The 26,858-nt window shown below is 44.1% G+C and overlaps 1 protein-coding gene across 1 annotated transcript; it reads right to left on the bottom strand.

Annotated features, from left to right (window-relative positions):
• Positions 1-7,413: 7,413 nt before the first annotated feature.
• LOC126481141 (uncharacterized) lies at positions 7,414-26,491 on the bottom strand. The gene is made up of 3 exons (XM_050104695.1): positions 26,417-26,491; positions 13,282-13,361; positions 7,414-8,457 (listed from the first exon to the last, which is right to left on the bottom strand). Exons 1-3 carry the CDS (start codon positions 26,435-26,437, stop codon positions 7,626-7,628), a joined length of 933 nt encoding a protein of 310 aa, XP_049960652.1. The 5' UTR covers positions 26,438-26,491; the 3' UTR covers positions 7,414-7,625.
• Between the last annotated feature and the right edge of the window lie 367 nt (positions 26,492-26,858).

The raw sequence follows: 26,858 nt of genomic DNA, 5'->3' as shown, positions 1-26,858 counted from the left end.
GCCTAATTTTCGCCTTCAACCTTCGGCTCGATCATGTTTTACTTTATTTGTCATAATATGTACTTCTAATATTTGAGGACAACCTCAGTTTTAGTTACGTATGAAAGGCTACCCAAGATTTTGTAATAAGCGGTCTCCGGATCTCCACTTGCACTCTTTCGAACTGCCTACAAATAAATCTCACCTAAACTGAATAGGACAGCAAAATGTGCAAGTATTACTGCTGACAGTCAATGGGTGAATAAATTAGGTACAGTACAAAGTTTGGGAAGCAGAGCAGACAATTTCTGGATAGCTTTCAGTACAGCAACTCACAGTCAAATTCTTATGAACTATACAAATGTCCCTTTATTTGAGATGAAGGTTTAAAGGTTTCATCTACACTAATGAGGGGTTGGGCTGGTTGGGTTGTTTTGGGGAAGGAGACCAGACAGCGAGGTCATCGGTTTCATCGGGTTATGGAAGGACGGGGAAGGAAGTTGGCCGTGCCCTATGAAAGGAACCATCCCGGCATTTGCCTGGAGCGATTTAGGGAAATCACGGAAAACCTAAATCAGGATGGCCGGACGCGGGATTGAACCGTCGTCCTCCCGAATGCGAGTCCAGTGTCTAACCACTGCGCCACCTCGCTCGGTCACTAATGAGGTCCGGTACCACTACGGTTCCGCGCCGACAGGGATTGCGTGTATATGGCACATAACCAAGTGCTACTATACATTCCGAAAAGCAGTATATGGTTACTTTATGATGAAAGTGACGTTTATTGCCTCCTGTATCCTGCGAAACACAATGAATTCGGCTCTTGAAGTAAGCCCCATCCCGAAATAATATGTGTGAAGTATATTTTCTTTCCAGTTCATTCTCCGTTGTGCCCCGCGTGCAACAGGTACGCGTGCCTTCCTACCGACGTGGGCTGATTTTTTAAAATATCGTTTCACTCGTATCATCATGCTATTTACAATCAGTAGTACCTACATAATACAAACGCAAGCCTTCTCAATACACAAACGCTATAAATAAGTTAACAAATGTTGATATTAAGAGTTTAATATAGAGGAAGATACGCCGACATGCATCTTCATTGTAAACGCAAAATTATCACGCAGTTTTTGTATGTGACAAAGTATCTGCTGGTGACAAACGATCTGTATGTTTTGCGACGATTGCTTAAGGTGTACACACACTTTTGATGTTGTCTCAGATTCACGTTAACTCACCACTGATTGCGAAATAGCATGTTAGACTTAAGCGTGCTGCTTACCTTTGTGGAAAAGGGGGACACACGAAACAGAGCACATCACAAGATAAACATCTGCCTTGTTTCAGCAAACATGTCCTGTGAATGACGCAGTAGCACACACCATAATTACGCACCGCGAAACGTTACGTTGGTTACATCACCACCTTTAGGTAAAGGTAGAATACATGAACAGTTTCGATGAACTATGAATTTCGTTTTCCTTTGCACAATCTTATGCAGTTCTGAGTGCTGCAAATTTTTGAGAGGATTAAAATAATTAGGATTTTTGCTATTGTTGTAAATGCCCGAATACAAAAGGAACGCAACGCACTTACCATTGAAGGCACTCTCACGCTAGAGATTCCTGTAATCTTTCACTCGTCAAGCTGGAAGGGATATTTTGCCACTGATAACGTTTACCCATTCGTTCATATATGTGATGCCTCTTACATGTACGTGTTTGAAGCGGATTAAAGAGAGTAGAGTGTGCTGAGTGTAAAATATTGGCTGTATTTTCTATCACCGAGTCAGATAACGGGAAAATGCCAAACACGGTGTCAAAATTTCACCCTATATTACTTCAGACTCAGTTGTCACACCAGAAAAAAGGATCATCTACTGTGGTGCCTCCTATTCTCATACCACAATACTTTGAAGAGAACTTCTTAAGGTATTTCAAATGCGTATTTCCAACTACTAAAATGCATATTTATTTTACCAGTATTTTTAAAAAAATGCGTGTTTATTTCACCAGTATTTGTAAAGACTGATTTGAAATACTTGAATGGGGGTAGGACGTCAAACGGGCCGACTTGGAGCAGGAGAGGCACCATAGGACATTTTAATTTCCACTGTCTATACTTTTACAAGTAAATTCATAAAACTTTGTCAGCATGCCCAGGAAGGATTCAGGATTCGCACTCGTAGCAGCGGAAGTTCAAAAACATAACAAAATAATCTTTGTACACCTCTACGTATGGTTTGTATGCTGTGCAAAATTCATCAAAGAATCTCTCTTACTTGTGAAGAAAAATGTACCTATAGCAACAAATGCAGCCAACAGTAAGTGAAAAAAATGATGAAATTTCATATCTAAAAAAAATTATATTGTTATGTTTTTGCACTTCCACTGCTATGAGTGTGAATGCTGAATCCTTCCTGGTCATGCTGACAAAGTTTTATGAATTTATTTGTAAAAGTATAGACAGTAGAAAATAAAATGTCCTTTGGTGCCTCTCTTGCTCCAATTCAGCCCGTTTGACGTCTTACCCCCCTTAAGAAACTATACAGCAACTACGACCATACAGCTACACGAATGAGCAGTTCTTGAGGAGAAGTCTGAAATTTATTCCATTACAATGCCAGTGGCAGTAAACTGTCACCCCTTCTCCCCTTCGTTACAAAATCACAACCACGTAATTGTGAAAGTATGACGTTTTTAATGTGTGAAAGATGACAAAATTACGGCTTCCCCAGTTTTTGCAATGGATACCACCTTAGAAGTGCAAATCATCAACTTGGCAGAAAGAACGCAGAAGAACTGCAGTTTAAATCTAATTGAAGGCAGGAGCGCTAGAGATGGCAGAAGAACTGCTCGTCAAAGGAACCATCCTACCGTTGTCGTTAATTGATTTTGGGAAACGGGAAAACTTAAGAACTTTGGTTCTCTCGAGTGGGCCTCTATGCCTTAGCTACTGTTCTACTTCGTTCGTTTCTTTTCAATGGAATCGCGAGCTATCTAGTCAACTAGAATTGTCTTATAGCGATTAGGTGCCCATCAGCGGGAAGGAAACATCGCTTTTGGCAGTTTAACGCTCAAGAACATTGTCTAGTGGAAGCGGTTGCTTGAATTTCAGTTCCACATACCCTTGCAGTGATTTTACGAATACTGAAGTCCTGTAACTAGCGTAGACCGTCCAGTCTTCTATGATAATCAAACTAACGGAAATGGAAAGCGTCACGCCACACAACTGATAACCCAGTATTTTTTTTATGCCTGTGATGTACATAGTTCATCCAAAAAGTTCCGAGACTGATTTTATTTCCAGCGTATGAGCCATGTCAGCATAGTAATTACGGTGGCAGCTTGAACCAACAGCTGTAAACAACAGACGGCGACTGGTCAGTTGCGAGCAGACAGTGTTTAGTGGTCGACGAGCGACTATAGTGTGTCACAGTTGTTGTGCCACAAATCGCAGTGGAGCAACTAACTGAACATCTGTAAATCAAGTGTCCAAAAGATCATCCAGAATGTTTTGAAGAAGAAGAAAAGGTGTGCAAAGTTTGTCCCCCACGCCTTGAATCCCGAACAAAACACGACGCGTGGACAACTGCCGCTACTTGATTGAAATTAAAAACACGGACAGTTGTTTTCTGCCAAAAATCTTCAAGGGAGAGAGGACTTCGTGTTATCAATACCAACCTACCACAAAACGACAAGGCGCAGAAATTCACATTAAAGGTCAACGCTTTGACAACATAACCGACATTCAAGATATTAAGATGTGCGAGTTGGACAACACGCCAAAGAAGAGATTTTCTAGCAGTTTAACAAGGATGTATGAACATCCCTTGCGTTGTAATCAAGTGAGGGGAGGCTACGTAGAGCGCCTGAAGCAAGTATTACAACCGCCATCTTTTCTTTTTTTCCAGTCTACAAACTTTTTGTAGTGACGTGTACGTCTAATGTTACTGGGTTTTTCGAAGCGGCGATCGTAGCGTGGTGTGCCCAGAGAAAGTGCTCGTGTAGCTTGTCGACGTCTTTCGGATTTTGATTAGATTAGAAGGAATGACGTGGGTACCTTATACCGGCGGATCGCACATGACTTCAGTGCGACGACTGCAGAGCACGTGGCGACGAGCTGTATGGAAGACAACAGAGTGGCAAGAAAATAAAAAGAAAGACACGGGTCTTGCCAGAAGGAGTACATTGCGAGAAGATCGTAGGTTTGTAGGACTGACTCTGACAAACAGTCAAATGATAACAGCCGAGGTTAGACAGATTGTGACTACGAACCGTCAAGAACAGATTAGTGGAAGCTGGAACGAGATCTTCATTTGCCTTACACCCTTTATGGCTGACATCATACCACAGGCCACAGAGACCTGCATGGCGTGGAGCCAGAGTGAACTGGGGCACAGTGTGCCATTCTGTGATGTTAAGCGGTGAGTGTTGCTTCTGCTTTGGCTGCTCTTTTCGGCGCAAAGGTGTCCGTGGATCACATGGAGGAAAGCCACAAGAAGCGGCGCTTCTCGAGATCCATGCTACTCCTGATACCATAGTGTGGGAATATATTCGATATATCAACAGGAGTGATGGGATGTTGTTGAAGAGATGTCAATTTTTAGGCCCATATAACTACTGGGGTCTTGATGTGGGGAGATATTGGATATGTCACCAGGAACGATTTGGTTATTGTTGAAGGGGTACTAAATGCTAGGCTATTTATCTCCAACTTCTGGGGCTGTGTGCGTGGACATTTGTATATATCAACAGGATTGATTTGGCAATTTTTGAAGAGAGGCCAAATTATGGCAGTTCATCAGTATGTGGAAAGAAATGATTGAGCCCCTTGTAGTCCTTCTTGACAAGGACAAATGGAAAGCATAATAATGCAAAATCTCACGCTGTAGTTCACACCACAAACGCCTCGAGGGATGTGCTGATCCTTGTCTTGTCTCCCTGGTCCCCTGAATTATCATCCATGACCGTGCCTGGGCAGCTATGGGAAAATGTGTGTTTTCTTACAAACCTATTCACGAAATGACAGAACATGTGTTTCAGACATGGCAAAAATTGCCCACGATGACATTCAGGGGTTTCTGTGCTACAACAATTACGACAATGTATTCGTGCTCTTAGAGACCATGCCTTCGTACTGAATTTGATGATGATTCCGAATGGAATAAATACTCAATATGTGATGAATGTCTGCTCGAAGTTTCATAAATGCTGAACTGGTGTTTCATGCTTTGACACCTACGGAGAGTGTACGGCCTGGCTTGAGAGTGCAGTACTCACAGATGGCGGGATGGTAATCTCTAACACATACCAGTTCTCTGTGCGTCACCTTTAAGCTTACAGAAGACGTATATTATTGTATATTATTATACGCATTTTGCACGTTCCAGTCCCGTATATACTGGGTTCTTCTAGGAGGAAGTCGAAAAAAAAATCATAAATATGTTCGATTAATCTCATACACACCTTATACTGGATTTGTGTTGAGCCACAGAATGTGTAGTTGATTATACAGTGATGTGTCCACGACTGTCATCTTCAGTCCAGAAGCAAATGCTCATTAACCGATCTCTAAAATGGACTTGTCGCTGAACCTGGCACTTCTTTCACAGAAGAATTTCATGCATTGAACTATTTATTGGAATAGGATTTTCGACTTGTGTTTCGTTCACACAGTCTTGAATATCAGTGCTCCAGAGACCGAGGTAATCAGTCACGTTTGTCAGTAATATCTTTTTGCCGCTTACTTAGGCTCCTCATAGACAAATAAGTGTTATCATTACATTTGTTTGTATTTAGAACAAATTACCAAACACTCGAGTGCTCTGTGGTGGAGTTTTACTGTCGTAATACCTGTACAATATTCGTGCTGAAGAGTGTCATAAAGGAAAATACTGTGTTTCAGTCGCCACATGTAAACTGCCGGGTCATGTGCTCCAGATCTACTGAACGATCAATCAATTTTCTTCCCTTTCCGGACTCTCTGCAAATGCAGTACTACTTTTAGAACACAGAAGAACTTGAAGATGGTTACTTGTTTGTACCTCTTTTACCTTTTGTATAGACAAATTCCCTAATTCAGTAGCAAATTAATATTGATTAACAACTTGTTGATGCAGCAAGTAAGTCAGTGCCAGTCGGTCATTTGTGGGGAGGTGTTTATAATTACAATAAGTAAAAATTAGTGGATCTCATAGAGGAAAGTTGCACCGTGGTTAAAGAGAAGGGGCTGCAAACCCGCGGAGACATTTCTGACATTGGTTTTGTATGGGTTTACCCGACCAGTTTAGACGAATTTTGGAATGGATCATTCATCAAGGCTACAATCGATTTCTTCTCCAATACAAGTCTAATTCAGTGAGCAGACTCCATGTTAAATTCTAACTCGTAACTTTGCTTATTTTTGGCGGACTGGGGAGAAACATTATTGTCTTGTGATTTAACAATGTGGAAAAAGGCACAAAAAGATTGGAAATATTTCTTGTGGTGTATGTGATCACTGATACTTCGTCAGCAGAGCTGAATGATGAACTTGTATCAGTTTTATTTTCCCTTTCATCTAAGGCAGACACATTTTCAGAGAAGGACTGAGGCTGTAATTGTTGTGCCAGAGAAACAGCCTCACGCTTAGACACCGAATATTAAGGCTATTACTTCTCTTGTGTAGATAAGAATTTGGAATATTCTTGCTGTTGTGCATTAAAAAGCTCTGTTAATCATAGTACTGCCTCGTTAGAATCCTTGACTAGTCGAAGGTATCTTTCATGATGAACGTGGTTTTTTTTTATGTCGAGGAATGCCGTTCTTCCTTAGGGTTACTACTACATCTGACTCTCAAGAAGTGCACGTTCTATGTGTATGCTCACACTTTCTTTTCTTGTCTATCTTCTGATTGATTATATGCTTCCCGTCACGAATTTATCTCCTGTTCCAACCTCTTTCTGTTGGAGAAGCATTTGCAACCTAGTCCTAATTATTTGATAGGTCTAATCCAATCTTTGAGATCCCCTACAAATTCTACGCTCTACAGCTCCCTCTGCTAACGTGAAAGTTATTCCCTGACTTCTTAACGGACGTCCTATCATACTGTGGCTTCTTCTTGTCAGTGTTTTCCATATCTTCCTTTCCTCGCCGGTTATGCGAGAAACCTCATTTCTTCCTCCTTACCAGTCCATTCCTTACCTTATCAGTCCACTTAATTTTCGACATTCATCTGTTGCAGCACTGCTCAAATCTCAGATTGTCTTCTGTTGCGATTTTCCCACAGTCCATGATCCACTACCAAAAAATGATGTTTGATACTAGCGAAGTTTTCTTGGCCGTGGTACTCGGCGTATAAAGCATGACAACATAAGCATGAAGCCTTCATTCGAGGTCTTTCATCGCGTACAGAATAATAAGCCGTCTTGTAAAGTATAAAAAAGGGAGTATAATACAAAAAGAACTGTACAAAACATACTAGATACAACAAATAACAAAGCGGGTATGTTACAAAAAGTAGCAACAGCTGGCGCCGTGACGGCAACGCGGCGTCTACTGGATTTGTACTCGTGGCTTGGGGCCACAGCTCGCGGCCGCTGTCTGCCCCGGCGGCCGGGTGGATTCGGCTCTACTCGGCTCGGCTCGGCTCGGCTCAGCTCAGCGTCAGTCCCAGCCGTGGTGCTCCTCGTGGTGGATCGGCACCCACACCTTCTGCCAGACGGGCTTCCACACCTTCTTCCACGCCGGAACCTGGATCTGCTTCCATGCGGGCACCTGGATCTGCTTCCACTCGTCCTTCCAGACCAGCTTCTTGTCGGGCACCCAGACGAGCTTCTTGTCGGGCCTCCAGATCTGGACGAGCTCCTCCTTCCAGATGAGCTTCTTCTCCGGCACCCAGATCTGCTTCTTCTCGGTACGCCAGATCTGCTTGTACTCGATCTTCCACTCCAGCTTCTTCTCGGGCACCCAGATCAGCTTCTTGTCCGTGCGCCAGATTTTCTTCCAGATCGGCTTCCAAATGAGTTTCTTCTTCCACAAGCCGTGGGACGTGTACTCCCAGCCATGTTGGTCTTTCCCGTGAGATTTCTCTCCTGGTACCCATATTTTTACCAGTTCTGGTACCCAGATTTGCTTCCAGTCTGGGACTTGGATTTCCTTCCATACAGGCACCTGTATTTCTTTCCACACTGGAACGTTTATCTTTTTCCAGTCTGGAATTTGAATTTCTTTCCATATTGGCACCTGAATCTCTTTCCATATCGGCTTCTGGATTTTCTTCCAGTCGGGAACTTGAATCTCCTTCCATACAGGCACCTGTATTTCTTTCCAGACAGGAACCTGGATTTTCTTCCACGCTGGTTTCCACACCTGTTTACTGACTGTCTTCCACACTTTCACCCATTCTTCTTTCCAGACGAGTTTCTTCTTCCAGATGCCCTCTGGCTGATGGTGGTCGTGATGCTCTTCATGGTGCACTGGAGGGCCATACTCGATCCTGGACAAGGAGAAAAACAACCATTTTATAATTTTATATAGTTACTAGCTTTCTGCGTTTACAAAATGTTTTTTTTGTTTATTTACACCTTGTTTCATTGTAATACTACATATATGTATTTTGTGCCTCTGTGTAGAGTTGTGTTGCGTGATGATGTTGAAGAAGAAGAGAGAGGGTGAAACGCGGTGCCGCCACGTGTCCTACTCCTCGCAAATAGCGCCAAAGGGGTCGCCAAGTTTATCGTCCCCATCCGATGGACGGATCAGCAATGTCACATGCCCTCACTTCATGAGACATTACGGAGAGGTCTGATATTAAACTGGGGACTTTGAAACAAAGCCTTGTAATCAGGAGCTTTAAGCCACCATTTCTCTTTCCCTTGCCGGCCAAATAGTGGCAGTGGAAATTGAACCGGCGTACCTCCAGTTCAATTGCCATCTCACAAACGAGCGTTAGCGACTTCGGCCACGAAGGCTGGTTTATGACATTTGTATGTTCACAATTTTCTTCGAGATACTATAAACCTAGCCAGTGTTGCCAAATACGTCGTGTCAGAATCGCCACGTAAATTTGTGAATAAACAATATATTTTTCAAATATTGTTGATGTCTTTATGATTGTAAAAATCGAAGTCAATAAAGTAGTTAAAAGTGAAGATGGTGAGGTTAGACCTTACTCACCATATTACTATATATGCAAACCCTGTTAAATATTAAACGCAGTTCAAGCCTCAAGATGTTTAGAAAATAAACTGAGCTTTGACAGCAATCTTCAAAATTTTTGCTTTGGTAGAGCTACTGTGAAGTATTGTTGACACTTCCACTATATCAACAATGGACACCTGTCACAGTTGTACAGTAGTTAGGGAACGCGCGAAGTATATCAGGGCAGCTACAAAGACTAGTAACCTTCGTAAGTCTAGGAATGAATGACGCAGAGTTGTAACATTGCTTCCGTAGTGAAATATAGGAACGGTATATTTCTTTGGTGAGCGACACATTACGATGTAAACGAACGAAGTCGTCCATTATAGTTGCAAAAGTTATTGTCCCAAATTTACCATATCGTGCCTTGATATGTAACCCCAGTACGTGCTACTACCTTGAAATCGAGAACCTGCAGTAAAATTAAATGGTTGAAACTTTCTTCCCGATTCACAACTGTATAACTATATCCTTCGGATCCGGTGTGAATGTTTTAACGTCTGCCGTACGTCGCACTCCAGGTGCTACGGTTGCACTTGTAATATAGAGGACTTGTGCCTCATATCGTAAACCTTTTTACCACTTACGTAAAGTGCTAGAATTTAGACGTTGTTACAGATGTGATGCAGATTCCGTACATTGGAGCCTAGTTGCTGGAAATTTGACAATAGTTTGGCTACAGCGGTAAATTATGATTCATTTTCTTCTCTGTCTTCTCTTGAGAACAAGCGCTTGTATTGCTGTAAATGTGAATGCTATTGATGTTCAGGCGCTGGAGATACAGCTCATGTTCTAAATGATCCTAAGAGCGTTGTGCGAGGTATTATGGTGACAGGAATTATAGTTCTGCAGCTTGCAGATTGCTCCTATACCAACGAGAATTTGGAACTGCCGGCTCTCACTGTACCAGCACTTCGGCTGCGCAAAGTATTGGCTCCACAACGTCTCAGTGTGCCGTTGCAGAAATAGATCTGTGTAGCGTTTAGTTTCACATGCATTACGATGTGCAGTAAAATTAGTCGTTCGAGAGACGTTGAATACACACTACAGAGATCTATGTCGTTAGTGGATTTCAAACTTTTTTACATGATCTTTGTTTGAGATAGAGATTTACAGCGTCATACATCTTGCAATTTAAAATGTTATAACTGCAAAAAGTACTGTCTTCCGAATCTTGTATATAACAAACATAATGTGACACGCAACTTTGCATGGATCCATTATCGAGTGCGGTATTTTGTAATCAAAGAAAAACTGAAAGTGTATCAGTGAGTTCATAACAGGTCCTAATAGACATAAACAACTATTTTTTTTAATTTTCACATGATATTTGTAGTGGAAAATGCTAGTGTCGTGTGGCATTGCCAACTTGGATATCCTGTGGGGTGGATTCCGCCGCCTGTCGGAAAGAGTGTTACTCCCACGCGCATGTTGGTCCCATTCCTTGCGGGTAACTGAGATTTATGCAGTGAGTGTGCGTTAGTGTCATGGATACGTGCATAGTGTCTTGTTATGTTTGTGCAGAAGATTAGTGATGAGAGAGGTGAGAGGGCGAAACCCGGTGCCGGCACTTAGCATACTCCTCCCGAATAGCACCAAGGGGAACCAGCGAGCTTAAACTTCCCATCCGACAAACAGATCACCGTCAACAGTGTCATATGTACTCATTTCATGAGAGATTCGAAACTTGATGCGGAACAACGGGATATAAAACTGCTGACGGGCAACTTTACGGCACCATCCCTCCTCCCATTGTGGGCAAAATACTGGCAGTGAAAATTCTGTCCACCCTGTGTATTCGAATCGGTGCACATCTATTTCGAGCGCCACCACACGTGTCTACGTTAGCGCTTGACACAGTCACGTCGATTAAACATTGCAGAGCGATATGAAGTGAGACAAGCATGTAATGGCAGTTGTGGGGAAGGCGGATAGTCGTCTTCGGCTCATTGCTAGAATTTTGGGAAGATGTGGTTCATCTGAAAAGGAGACCGCTTATAAAACACTAATACGACCCATTCTTGAGTACTGCTCGAGCGTTTCAGAGGCGGGCTGCTAGATTTGTTACTGGTAGGTTTGATCAGCACGCGAGTGTTACGGAAATGCTTCAGGAACTCGGGTGGGAGTCTCTGGAGGAAAGGAGGAGTTCTTTTCGTGAATCGCTACTGAGGGAAATTTAGAGAACCAGCATTTGAGGCTGACTGCAGTACAGTTTTACTGCCGCCAACTTACATTTCGCGGAAAGACCACAAAGATAAGATAAGAGAGATTAGGGCTCGTACAGAGGCATATATGCAGTCATTTCTCCCTCGTTCTGTTTGGGAGTGGAACAGGGAGAGAAGATGCTAGTTGTGGTACGAGGTACCCTTCGCCACGCACCGTATGGTGGATTGCGGAGTATGTATGTAGATATAGATGTAGACCTTAGCTGCGGAGGGTGAACTTTGCAGAGTGATTTTCTATCGCCGCGGCGAGCACAGTGGTGGCTGTCTGCAGACAATGTACGTCACGACAGCGACGTCACTTTGGACACGACACCGACGTCACTTTGGACAACGCACGTCAGACACCAACTAATTTACACTCCTGGAAATGGAAAAAAGAACACATTGACACCGGTGTGTCAGACCCACCATACTTGCTCCGGACACTGCGAGAGGGCTGTACAAGCAATGATCACACGCACGGCACAGCGGACACACCAGGAACCGCGGTGTTGGCCGTCGAATGGCGCTAGCTGCGCAGCATTTGTGCACCGCCGCCGTCAGTGTCAGCCAGTTTGCCGTGGCATACGGAGCTCCATCGCAGTCTTTAACACTGGTAGCATGCCACGACAGCGTGGACGTGAACCGTATGTGCAGTTGACGGACTTTGAGCGAGGGCGTATAGTGGGCATGCGGGAGGCCGGGTGGACGTACCGTCGAATTGCTCAACACGTGGGGCGTGAGGTCTCCACAGTACATCGATGTTGTCGCCAGTGGTCGGCGGAAGGTGCACGTGCCCGTCGACCTGGGACCGGACCGCAGCGACGCACGGATGCACGCCAAGACCGTAGGATCCTACGCAGTGCCGTAGGGGACCGCACCGCCACTTCCCAGCAAATTAGGGACACTGTTGCTCCTGGGATATCGGCGAGGACCATTCGCAACCGTCTCCATGAAGCTGGGCTACGGTCCCGCACACCGTTAGGCCGTCTTCCGCTCACGCCCCAACATCGTGCAGCCCGCCTCCAGTGGTGTCGCGACAGGCGTGAACGGAGGGACGAATGGAGACGTGTCGTCTTCAGCGATGAGAGTCGCTTCTGCCTTGGTGCCAATGATGGTCGTATGCGTGTTTGGCGCCGTGCAGGTGAGCGCCACAATGAGGACTGCATACGACCGAGGCACACAGGGCCAACACCCGGCATCATGGTGTGGGGAGCGATCTCCTACACTGGCCGTACACCACTGGTGATCGTCGAGGGGACACTGAATAGTGCACGGTACATCCTAACCGTCATCGAACCCATCGTTCTACCATTCCTAGACCGGCAAGGGAACTTGCTGTTTCAACAGGACAATGCACGTCCGCATGTATCCCGTGCCACCCAACGTGCTCTAGAAGGTGTAAGTCAACTACCCTGGCCAGCAAGATCTCCGGATCTGTCCCCCATTGAGCATGTTTGGGACTGGATGAAGCGTCGTCTCACGCGGTCTGCACGTCCAGCACGAACGCTGGTCCAACTGAGGCGCCAGGTGGAAATGGCATGGCAAGCCGTTCCACAGGACTACATCCAGCATCTCTACGATCGTCTCCTTGGGAGAATAGCAGCCTGCATTGCTGCGAAAGGTGGATATACACTGTACTAGTGCCGACATTGTGCATGCTCTGTTGCCTGTGTCTATGTGCCTGTGGTTCTGTCAGTGTGATCATGTGATGTATCTGACCCCAGGAATGTGTCAATAAAGTTTCCCCTTCCTGGGACAATGAACTCACGGTGTTCTTATTTCAATTTCCAGGAGTGTATATTAGACTATAGTGACTGACTGAGGAGACATCTTTTGGTAACTGAAGTATTCGCGAGTGACAATTTCATTTTTAATATTTATCAGGCATGAACTGAAGGTTGATAGCAGCTTACCCCCTCTTCTCGCGACTGTGGACGGGGTTGGCGGAGACCGGTGCAGCGAGAAGAGCTACGGACAGCGAGGCGAACAGCACCTGTAAAGAAAAGAAGAAAAAAACGCCGACCGGCGCGTCAGTAAACTGTTTGCTCGCCAACTTTTGGCTGCCGCTGCTGCTGTTGCTATGTTTGCTTCGCTTAGATTTATTGCCTTGGCGCCGCTGGACACAACAAAGATGCTGCCGCCACGTTCGCACCTCTTACGCGTGACACGTAAGAATCATTCGCACGTTCGCAGTTGTGCGTTCTTGGCGCAGCTTTCACCTCTGCCGCCATTCTCTTCCAGGAATACAGGCGTCGTCCAGTAAGCAAACACCAGAACCAAATTACGCAAAAGGATTTCTCCTGAGCCACGTCTGAGCTGCGTCATTGGCGCCAGAAGGAATAGGAAGGGAAATTAGTTGGTGGGTTGGTGAAAATAACCGGATTCCAAAAGTAAATGCTTGAAAACTAAATAACATTATCAGATTGAATTCCATTCAGAATCGTTGTACCCTGCGACTGTCATATGCTTCTAAGCAGGGATGAACATAGTAAACACTCGCTCATCCATCAATTCGTATTTTATATCACATCTAGCTATATTTTAGGTAAAGTGTATGCATCATCAGAGCGTTTGTATGTAGAAGCTGTCTGTGTCTATATGACACGCTACTAAATGCACTGATGGTGTTTATACTATAGCTACATCTGTAATACCAATGATGGTGTTTATACTATAGCTACATCTGTAATAAAATACAGATTGATACGCGACTGTTTGCTGTGTTCTTCTCTAATTGTAAGTAATTATTAAATTACAGTTCACAATTCATGGTGTGGAAATGAAGCTGGTAATGATTTCAATGTATCGGCTTAAGAGAGAAGAACATTAGAATTTAGTCATCATATTAAAGGTCTCTCTCACAACAGGATTTGAATCCAGGCTGTCTTACCAGTTATTATGTTTTCGCATTTAGGTTCTGTGTACAATTGTAGCTGAATGATGACGGTGTACACAGTAGTACATTATGAAACATTCATTCTGATAGTGGGCTATTTCCTAAAAAAAAGTGCCATTAGCTGCGCTGAAAATTAAGATATAGGAAGTAAGTTACATGAACTGAAGAATTAGATTTGGTTTGCTGCAATAGTCGAAGAAATCAGTGTTTGTGAAGGAATGGTAGGTTGATAGGACAAACATCCAAACGTTGAAATGTAGTCGATATAAAACACCGGAGGGAGGGGAAGCAGTAGGAGTCAACAAATATTTGCATATACGAGGAAACACTGCAGCTATCACTCATGCATGACATAAAGAAACGCATTTAGGATCAGAGCAGTTGAAAGCGACAAATAGTGAAAGAAAAACAGAAAGAAAGAAAAATGAAAGAAGTAAATAATGAAAGAAAGACACAAATACATTTCAACATTTTTCAGCGGAAGCACGAAGTATAGGTTTATAAATGCTGTTGCCATAGGGACGCATACATGCTGGAAATAAACGTCAGACAATAACGCAAGAGAAGGAAAAAACATTCACCATACATGAAAGAGTCTTCGCTCTAGAGCGAATAAAGAAATTGGTATATTATGATGTATTTAGCACAAATAGAAGCAGATGTTATAGATTGGGCTAATGCAACTCACCATTATTACAAGTGATGCACCTTAGTTAAAAATGTTTTTTTTCTTTTCTTTAATTTTATAAAACTTAGGTGTAATTTAGGAAACAACGATACTTAGCTCTCCTTTTACCTGTACAGTAACAACATTCAGCACAATGTAGATCAGAGACTGACACCACATGTTAAATTTCACGCGATTTCGTAAAGTGAGGTGAAGGTTTAACACGCGACTATTTCCTAACTATCAGCTAAACGAGATGTCTGCAGGGCTGCTAAGAAGATAGGTTTCATATTTCAACTCGGAGAAAGCTCAGAAGCCGACAGGTGTAAAATCTCGTCTCATCCGTGCGTAACAGCGTAACAAAGCATATAACTGAGTGAATTCGATTTCCCAAGGAATATGTCTGAACATGAATTTGCCTGACTCATAGGAAGTGCATTGATCACGAAGAATATGTTACGTACTGCTGTAGCTCCACCGAGAGTCTTCGTGCTCAGAATTCTCTAGTGCGCAACTTTTACTAACCGTGTGACCAAAATATCAATCCCGTCCACATCATTTTCCTGGTTCGTGACGCAGTGCTTGCCTGTAATGTGGTAAACCAAATTGACCTCCATAGGTTACGTCTGTCTCAGTTCTTAAACCAATCTTATGCATGTGTAGTTTTTATTTGTTTCTTTATTTTTTTTAGCCTCTTTCTTTATTATTGCTTTCGCGTCATCAGTCTTCTGCTTCTGTGACAACCGCCACGAATTCCGCTCCTGTGTGAACCTCTTCGTCTTGGAGCAGCACTTGCACCCTGCGCCCTCAAATTATTTGTTGGTTGTAGTTGAATCTCTGTCACCTCTACAGTTTTTAACGCTCTATGGCTCCTATTACAACCGTGGAAGCTATTCCCTGATGTCTTAACACATGTCCTATCGTCCTGTCACTTATTCTTGCCAATGTGTTCCATAAGTTTCTTCCTTCGTCGATTCTAAGGAGGACCTCCTCGTTCCGTACTTTATCAGTCCATCTAATTTTCAGTATCTGTCTATTGTTTCACATCTCAAACGCTTCGTTTCCCTTTTTCTGGTTTTCATTCAGTCATTGATTCACTACCATACGATGCTGTGCTCCAACGTACATTCTCAGAAATTTCTTTCCTCGAATTAAGGCCGATTTTCATCCTGGCAGACTTTTCTTGGGCATAAATGCCTTCTTTGCCTCTGTTAATCTGCTTTTTATGTCTTCCTTGCTTTGTCCGTCATGGGCTATTTTTCTTCAAAGGAAGCATAATTCCTTAACTTTATCTACCTCCTTGTCTCCAGTTTTGCCGTCAAGTTTATCACTAATCTCAATTCAGCTACTCCTCATTACTTTCGTTTTTCTTTGGGTTACCGTCAATCAATATTTTTTACTTATTAGACTCTTCATTCCATCCGACACCTCCTGTAATTATTCTTCACTCTCACTGAGGATAGCAAATACAATCATGAATATTATTATTGACATCCTTTCATCCTGAAATTTAATCCTTACTCTCGAATATTTCTTTTATTTCTGTCACTGCTTCTTCGATGTACAGATTGAGCAGTGGAAACAGGAGACTACATCACTGTCCTACTCCCTTTTTAATCCGAGCACTTTGTTCTTGATTTTCCAGTCTTATTGTTCGCTCTGTTTTTCTTTTACATATTGTTCAGGTTTACTATCAAACAGAAAGACAGTCAACTTTCCGGTAGTTCTAGAAACACTGTGTAGAGATACAACTCACGATTGCGTCCTAGTTAAATCGGCGTGATCTTAATTACTAATAGGTACAAACACCACATAGACGGCCTGCGCATCTCGATCGTAGCTAAGAAGACAGCAGTTACCCATTAATATATCCGTTTAATGTTCATCGAACTTTCCGAGAAGTTAAATATATCTGCATAAGCTAAGACCATGGCGGTAGTAACAGAACTGTTGGAGATGGTGATGTATGTTGGTGGAAGGCGTATTCTCTCAATTATAATAGTACTCTGCGACGCACAACACCTCTCTTTTAACGCTTGGCACGGAAGTGGACGAACATCGGTGACGCTCTTGCGCTTGCTAAACGAACCGGAGAGTAAACACAATCTCTTCTTTCGACCGCCTCTCTCTCGTCTATTACTGCTACCTGGCAGTGTTTCCAAACTGACGAGCAATACCAGTGAACAGGTTGAACGAGAAGCTTCTAAATTGCTTTTCCTGGCGATTTTTTCAGTGAATTTCAGTCTGCAGCTGACTGTTCTACAACTAATTTTGTGCGGTCGTCTCATCTGAAATTGATCAGCACACATAATCATACGCGTAGATATTTTTTCGACAGTTTCTGGTGCTGGTAAAACGAAATGATCGCATCGCTTATTTGGCCGGGAGAACCTGAGGTTGTGTGGCCGCCTGGAGCAGGTCTTTCTATTTGTATTTGACGCCACCATGGTGACGTGTACGTCTGTCGAAGATAAGATGAAAGATGAGGATAGCATATACACTCACTACCAAACAGAGAAAATGCCACCCGGCAAGGAATCGAAACCGTGGCCGCGCGATCTCGAGGCACGGTAACCACTAGACCACCAGATGTTGACAGTGCTCCCAGTGGCCGATCGTCAACCATACAATCGAAAAGTAATTGGCCTTTCCGCCCATTCATGCGCAATGCGTTGTCTATCGTTCAGGCTCGACTGCCAAGTCACAAGGAAAGCATAGATTCTCTACAAGGTTTCCTGCAATTTGCTTGACTGTTCTGACGTTACACGAATAGCCTCACGCAGCAGATATGGCCCTGTAACAATCCCAAATGTTAGACCTACAGTTACATTCGAGTCAGACCAGTACACCCCGTCGGGAGCGATGTTCTGCTTTTGTCTGGTAAGGAACCAGTTGTACACTCACAAAGGTTGTCCGGCGCCACTGGCTAGTTTCTTTGGAATCTCTTGGTAGCACAGAGTGAGCTTACATTCATAAGTTTAGAGCTAGCCGAGTCCATGTTTATTCTTACAAACAAGACTGTCCGTCTGCAAAAGAGTTACCTGTCCGACGACCCTTGTTAAAAATGGATATGACGAGTATCCTTTTTTCCCAGTCACTTGGAAAACTTCGTTGTTTCAGAGCCCAACGAAAACCTGCGGCTAGAATAGCAATAAGGTCTCTTGCATATTCTTTATACAATGAGGTGACGAAAGCCACAGAATATGTGTCGGACCTCCTTTTGCCCGGCATAGGGCAATCACTCCACGAGGCATGGACTCAACAACTCGGAAGTCCCCTGCAGAAATATTAACCCTTGCTGCCTTTATAGCAGTCCATAATTGTGAAACTGTTGCCGGTGTAGGATTTTCTGCACGAACTGACCTCTGGATTATATCCTCCTAATGTCAGATGACATTCTTGTCATGCTATCTGGTTAGCCAGGCCATTCGCTCCAATTCGCGAGAATGTTCTGACACGGTGGATACCCATCCATAAAAAGAGTCCATCGTTGTATAGTAATGTGAAGTTAATCAACAGCTGCAGATGGTCTACAAGTAGCCGAAAAGAACCGTTTCCAGTCAATGGTCGGTTTAGTTTATACCAGAGGACCCAGTTCATTGTATGTAAACACAGTCCACACCATTTGGAGGCACCACCAACTTGCGAAGTGGCTTGGGTCCATGGCTTCATGGTGTCTGAGCCACACTCAGGTCCTATCGTTATCATATACCAACTTACCAGGCCACGGTTTTCTAGTCGTCTATGGTACAACCGACCCAAGGAGAGGCACTCGCATCGCCTATTAACGCCAAATTTCACCGCACTGTTCTAACGGATACGTTTGTCGTACGTCGCACATTGATTTGTTTGGTTATTTTACGTAGTGCTGCTTGTCTGTTAGCGCTGACAACTCTACGCAAACGCTGCTACTCTCGATCGTTAAGTAAAGACCTTCGGCCACTTCATAGTCAGTGGTGAGAGGTAATCCCTGAAATTTGGTATTCTCGGTACACCCTAGACCCTGTGGATCTCGAAATACTGAACTCCCTAACGATTTCCGAAATGGAATGTCCCATGCGTCTAGCTCCAACGACAATTCCGCGTTCAGTGTCCGTTAATTCCCGTCGTCCGGCCGTAAACAAGTTGGAACCTCGCGAACCACCTGACTACCAATGAAGCTTCGGCAATGCATTGCCATTTCGTACCCTGATACTACCACCTTCTGTATATGTACGTATGTGTATATGTACATGTATATGTACAGGACGTATATGTACAGGAGGTTATAGAAACACTCGAAGGAAATATTAATACTAACCGTCATGTAGCAGAAAGATTTATGCATTGTTCTTACTCCTTATAATATCGCCGGCCGCTGTGGCCGAGCGGTTCAGGCGCTTCAGTCCGGAACCGCGCTGCTGCTACCGTCGCAGGTTCGAAACCTGCCTCAGGCATGGATGTGTGTGATGTCCTTAGGTCAGTTGATTGAGGGAGAACATAGAAGCAATTCAGAGGTGGACTGCTAGATTTGTTACTGGTAGGTTTGATCATCACGCGAGTCTTACGGAAATGCTTCAGGAACTCGGGTGGGGTCTCTAGAGGAAAGGAAGCGTACTTTTCCTGAACCGCTACTGAGGAAATTTGGAGATCCAGCATTTGAGGCTGACTGCAGTACAATTTTACTGTCGCCAACTTACATTTCGCGGAAAGACCACAAAGATAAGGTAAGAGAGATTAGGGCTCGTACGGAGGCATAAAGGCTGTCATTGTTCCCTCGTTCTGTTTGGGAGTGGAAGAGGGAGAGAAGATGCTAGTTGTGGTACGAGGTACCCTCCGCCACGCACCGTATGGTGGATTGCGGAGTATGTATGTAAATGTAGATGTAGTTAGGTTTATGTAGTTGTAAGTCTAGTGGACTGATGACCTCAGATGTTAAGTTCCATAGTGCTTAGAGCCCTTTGAACCTTAGAATATCTTCAGTAATGAACGTGAAACCATAAACAGCTGGAGAAAAGGTCGTCGATCGTGGAATGAGTGTCACGGCCAAGGTCTGAGCGTTATGAACGTCATCGCTATCGCTTAGTCACACTGTTTTCCTTACAGCCGCCTGCGGGTAGTTAACATCTCTTAGTTATCGGGACGCAGCTGCTTACGCGTGCCCATCGGCAGCAGCGGGCACCTCTGCTGGCTCTGACCCCGCGTCCTTCGGAGAAAGCAGACGTCCTCCAGACGAGCGCCTGCAGCTCTCACGCGTGGCGTGCGACCCTTGTCCTTGCCGCAAGAGTGGAGGCTGTTTGATTTCTCCGCCGCATGACGATCGCACATTTTAAACATTGCCGTCTGGCACCTGTCGCGCTTTCGAAATGCTGTCCGTCTCTGAGTAAGTAGCCAGGAGCTGTATTCGGCAATTTGAGCTCTGTTATTGCAAAGGGATTGATTCTCGAAAGTGTGTGACCGGAGAACAGCGTTATATGGAAGAGAAACTTGGACCATCGGAAATATAAGTAGGCAGACGTAGTAGTAAATGTAAATGCCGTGTGGCTAGGGCCTCCCGTCGGGTAGACCGTTCGCCTGGTGCAAGTCTTTCGAGTCGACGCCACGTCGGGGCTTGCGTGTGGATGGGGAAGAAATGATGATGATAAGGACAACACAACACCCAGTCCCTGAGCGATCTCCGACCTAGCCGGGAATCGAACCCGGGCCTTTAGGTATGACATTCCGTCGCGTTGACCACTGACAGGGGCGGAAAGTAGTAAATGAAGAAGTACTAAATAGAATACATGAGGGCAGAATACAGAAGACACGTACCAGAAGAAGTAACATAGTATGGTACGTCATCCAGAACACTAAAACTAGGTGTGCCAAACAGCTTGTAGAGCACGCTGAGTGCAATGGTTATGTCAAGATGGAAATGTTTGTGCATATAAGAAAATATGGAGGGCAGCATCAAACCAGTCGAAAGACTGATGACTTATAAAATGCAGTGGCCATCAGCTTCATTTCAGGTGTACGCTATCTCATTTCTGCACTTATCTTTCACGGCTATCAACAGCGTTGCTTTGACAGTACTTTAGATCAATGAGAGTTGGGAAACTGACTTTAATAAACCTGTCTCAAATTGTCGTTTAATCTTATATCGCCTTGCGCAGTCGCCTGACAAAATTGTAAGTGATTTCTAGAAGACTTGGGCACTGTGTTTGCTGTCTGACCTTTTTGATATCACTATAAGGAAGGCTTCTATAATTTCCAATATCCTAACTTTAAATATAAGTGAACATTTACCAAATATTTGTGCTCAATCTAGAGTACCATACGGATCGGAATCAGTCTCTGTCACTTCAGTTCTGTTCTGTTTACTATTGTCCCTAGGTCACAGATCACAACTGTCGCTCTCTTCTTCTCTTCATGTCATTACATTAAATACGAGCTGGAGACAACATAACTATTTACACGTATATATCACATTTAGTTGTGACATATATCTTGGTATACCTGATACCTATCATCAACAGCCAATGCAGTATTATACATGCCATCAGGGAACGTACTTTGCATAAAGTCACCTACGTCCGTTTTCATCCAAATATTCTATATTTTGTTAATAACTCATTGGACAGCTAATAGTGGGGTATGTACATCCAGTAAAGACATAGCACAACATTTATGTCATACACAAATCCCTGTGGGTCCGAAAACGGCACCTATCGTGATAATTCAAATAAGTAAGAGTAAAATTGCAAAATAATAGTTATATGTATGATGATAAAGCAGGTGCGATATTGTAAGGGAGCATGATGAAAACTGACATACCAAATTAACGAAATTCTCAATTCTGTATGGAAAACTTTGGATTTGTACACAACGGGATAAAGTAGAATACGTGACGTCTTCGTCTACAGGTGCATTACGAGCAGGAAAATCATCTGCCACTAACTCCCTGGAACAGCTCAAGTCTTGTCGATCACAGCCATTATGTGACATATATGTAGCTGTGATATATTCGCTGATTAATCCCGGAAAAATGGTTCTAGGTTCTAGAAATTGCTAAAGACGAAATTTAGGGACAGGTTACTTACACCAAAACAAGAAAAAAATGCCTATTGACCCCATGTTTACTGGAAATTTCTTCTTGGTTTAGTCTGTACTACATCCTCCCAAAACATGGATACCAAAGTCCTTGCAATAGAAGAGATCTGTTCCATAGTGCCGAAGATGAACAAGTCCTCATAGCTGTTAAACTCTGCATTTTAGTGCCCATATATACTAGACTCGCTTCCTTTGGTTTTGTCAAGGGAAACTGTCCCTAAAGCTTGTCGGTGCTTCTTTAGGACACCCTATATACACCCTATCCATCATAGTACCGCTGACAATGTAAATATTTGACTACCGTAACTAGCTATTGAGAATTATCGTTTGCGATGTACTTAAGTAACATCGAAATTTTCTCTTTATCACAGCCATTACAATAGCTGTTGGTGCTGTGTACATGCAAATTAAATCTTTACACACAGTTTTGGTAAACTGCAAGTTTCACTGCATTTCAAAATAACAGTCCACGCTCCCAGTACAGAAAGATGTCTGCAACAGACTCAGAGAAGAGGTTTCTGCATTTTGTACTGTCTTCTATACATGTGTACGATATATTGGAAACAGAAAAGTGGACACTGGAAACTTTAAATAATTGCCAGCGTAAAGCGGATATAGTACCACCTGTCTCTACCGCTACTTATACTCTGTCTTATTTATTTATTTTATGCCTGACTCCAGTTAGAAATAGGAGGCTGCCCCGTAAGTCACCGATTAATACTCGCTTCCTTCGGGGTATGTACAGGTGCACTCATACACATTATTGTGAATCCGATAAATAGTTCGGTTTGTGAGGCACTTTGAATACGTCCATGCGACTCTCTAACGCTAGAACATTACTTCGTCTTCTACGTACATCTAAGCATACATACGAAATTTCCTTAGTTGAGCCGGTCGCTGTGGCCGAGCGGTTCTAGGCCCTTCAGTCTGGAGCCGCGTGACCGCTACGGTCGCAGGTTCGAATCCTGCCTCGGGCATGGATGTGTGTGATGTCCTTAGGTTAGTTAGGTTTAAGGAGTTCTAAGTTCTACGGGACTGCTGACCTCCTCAGATATTAAGTCCCATAGTGCTCAGAGCCATTTGAACCATTTTTTGAACCTCAGTTGAGAATATACGGTGGTCTTCGTGCTGTCGTGCTGTCTAACTGGGGCGTCCGTGAGAACGAGCGTGAGCCACGCCGTACCTAGCGGCCGGGTTCAGCCCGAGTCGTACGCTCATTAAGGCACTCGGCTTCCGCTGGGAGATGCAGAGATACGCCAGCCTCCTGCAGCGCCATCGCGCAGCAGGCCCGCTGACAGCGTGACGTAAGCGTAATGCCGGGGCACGCCGACTGCGATCTGTTGCGCTAATTAAGGACCGGTTAATAAATACGGCGGCCAGTCTGCTCGTGGTTTGTGTGCAAGTAAATTGATTCAGTGCTAACGATTCCGTTTATGATCTTCATAGTCGATTAACATTTCAATTTCCATACAGTTACGGTCGAGTTATAAGCCTCGTCATTCTTTCAGCTCCTGCCCTCGCCCCAAGCTGTCTCGTTTTACTCGTTGGCAACATTGAAACAAAGGACAACTCTCCTCACTCTCTGGGTCTTCCTTAGCTCCCTGTGAACAACCTAAGCACGCGTAAGATAAACGTTAGCACATATGTCCTATTTCCCTCACATGTAAATGCAAACGACTGCCACAGTAATCATCAGAATGATGTACTTCTTGCTACGTTTGCTTCATCTGATTGTCACCGTGCTGAATAGGCATTGCAGTAAAAACCGGCATTTACTTATTTACTTATATCTTCACAGCTTTCTTTATTTTTGTAGACTTAAGGGCAGATTCTGGACCTGGCAATTAAATTCATTTGCGAAAGAAGGAAAGGGCGAAGTTTTGCAATGGTTAAATGTATTAGACTTGAATTCGGTGGGAATAGGATTCAAACACTGGAGCAGCGGTATTCAATTCGTCACTGTTAATAAAAACTACCACACCTGTATTTAAAATACACTTGTTACTATATGTTTAATTATAGTGAACAACATAAGGTCAGGCTGGAATTTTGCGAACAGCCTTCGTAACAACTCTCACAGAATTGTGCCGATATTATGACGAAAGATATCTAATTGTCTTACGTAACGTTAAAGGCACACATTGAAACATAGTGAGTACACATACACTCCATCGACTGCCAGACAAAAGCGTGGACAGCTGTTAAGTGCAAGGAACATAATGTACTGTTCGCTTATTATCTTCCCGCGTTACTATTATCACCTCAGATACTCCTGCAACATTTTTCACTCGGTGAAATCTAGATATATGAGTCACGACTGTAACAGGACATCGAATATCACCACTTTAAACCCGAGCAGTGGTGTTAGATTTAAAAGATGGATTTTTTTTGTTTCCACTGTTACGTAGTTGCAAAGTTAGATTTAAAAGATGCATTTTTTGTTCTCACTATTATATAAAGTGCATATTTAATAGACTGTCACAAGCGAGTATAATTCTCATGACCTAACGTATTCACGTGACTATATGTACCAATCTGACTGATGGAGGGAAGAAAAAATCGTTACTAACATATTCCTGCTTCTGGATCCTCGAAAGGCACGACAGTGATACCATTTTACATCTGAAAATAACGGGCATGAATCTTCACTCCGTCTTCCCGATTTAGATTACGAGGAATTCCATTTCTCTACCCTAGCCGTCGTCGGCCACCTAACTTTAAGGGAGTGACAGCTGATTCTTCCATTCGCCAAAACGTGATCAATGTGAACAACTTGCTACACCTGTGATGGCTTAGATTTCTGACTGGATGTCCAACAACGAACATTGTGAACAGTACACTGGGACCTGAACCCGCGTTCGGCAAGACTGGAATCACGATAGCCTTACGGCAATGCTGATTTAGCGTTTGATCAGCCTTTCTCTAAATCCTCGCCGGCATATCAAGATATTTCGCAGAAGGCCAAGACCAGTATCTATCTCCATAAATGTTGAGTTGATACGGTCTTCGCCTGTAATTATAGACGTTGACAGTGTAGCACACTGTAAACTTCCTTCTTTCGTTTCGTCTTCGAAAGAAACAGGTAAGTGTCGGTCTAGGCACTTTGATTTATTATTCCATGATTGTCTTCAAATTATTTGCCGCGAATTTCGAGATCTCCCCTTTGGGAGGGCATGAATGCTTCAACTGCCAGCGGTAAGTTTGCAAGGTAGTCTCTGTCAACCTCGTCACTGACAGGACGTCAAACTCTGAACCAAGTGAAGTGCTTTCCTTTCCTCCATTTACCTACCGACCAACGAGGCGCATTGGTACACCTACATCTATATCTATGCAAACCACTCTGAAGGGTACGGAAGAGGATAATTTCTATTGCATCAGTTATTACGACTTCTTCCGTTTCCATACGCGTATACAGTTCGGATAAGCTTTTCATTCTAATCTATCGTTCACGATCCCTACGGCAGCGATACATTAGGTTATGTAGTATATTACTAGATTCAACACTTTTTTTTGTAATTTGTGTGAAATCTTATGGGACTTAACTGTTAAGATCATCAGTCCCTAAGCTTACACACTACTTAACCTAAATTATCCTAAGGACAAACATAAACACCCATGCCCGAGGGAGGACTCGAACCTCCGCCGGGATCAGCCGCACAGTCCATGACTGCAGCGCCCTAGACCGCTAGGCTAATCCCGCGCAGCGATTCAACACTTGAAACAGGTTCTTGAATCTTTGTAAACAAGCAGCCGCGGAATAGTTTGCACCTGTCTTCAAGCGTCCGCCAGTTCAGACTCCTCAGTTTATCTGCTCCCCCTTAGCCCAAACAAACCTGATCAAATCGTACAACCATTCTTTGTGTAGGTTTGATATCCCCAGTTAGTCGTATTTCGTAAGGGCGTAACACACTTTAGCAATACTCCGAGATGGGCCGCAGGCGTGTTTTGTAAACAATCTCTTTTGTAGACTGATTATGATTTCGCACTGTGCTACCAATTAACCGAAGTCTGCCATCTACATTATCTCTGACTGAGCCTACAGTGACCTCGCATTCTGGAGGAATACAGCTCAGACACCCTTATTAAGGATGTTCCTGGTCTCCGTAAATCACTTTAGGCTCATGGCGACATGGTTCTTTTAAAAAGGACACGGCAGTTTTCGTTCTCCGTTTCTCAACCCGAGTTCTGTGTCTCTGTCTCCTTCTGCCAATGGTCTACGCAGTGATGAGGTGTAAAGCCGTAATTCTGTTGGTCATGCAATGATTGTCGACTGGATGTGGATAGTTAAACTGCAGAGAGATAGAGAGAGAGAGAGACAGACGGACAGACAGACAGACTTATTCATGCAGAGGCGACCTCTTAATGCGCCGTGTGGTGCTAGGCGGTACGCATAGTGCGCGCGAGACGGGCCACTGACCAGCAGCGTCGACGGCTTCATGTCGGCGGCGCGTCGCGGCGGCGGTGAGCGTCGGCCGGTTCTGCAGACCGGGCCTTGCGGACAACTACGGTGGCGTCTGGCAGGACGGCGGTTTTATACGCGGCGCCCCACGGCTTGGAGGGGGAGGCCTGCGAGAAGACGCGCAACTTTCCGCCGCGGCAGCGGGCAAGTGGCAGGTGGGGGCGCCGGGCCGTCGGCGGCCTTTGGCTGCGGGTGGGGTGGGAGGAGGGTGGGCCCGGGCATACAGCCTCTCGGCATAACAAGTCGATTAATTTTTCTCTGTACTTGGGCACTTACCCCTAGCGGTGGTTAAAGAGGCTAGAAGAGCTATTGGGAAATGACTAGTTTTGGCACAAGATGTTTATTGCTTTCACACGTTTCTCAATAGTTCTCTAACTTAGCTGCTTCTCCTGTGCCGGCC

Source organism: Schistocerca serialis, chromosome 5, assembly GCF_023864345.2.
Source record: "Schistocerca serialis cubense isolate TAMUIC-IGC-003099 chromosome 5, iqSchSeri2.2, whole genome shotgun sequence".
NCBI classification, from domain to species: Eukaryota; Metazoa; Arthropoda; class Insecta; order Orthoptera; family Acrididae; genus Schistocerca; species Schistocerca serialis.
This window is presented reverse-complemented; position numbering and strand designations above follow the sequence as displayed.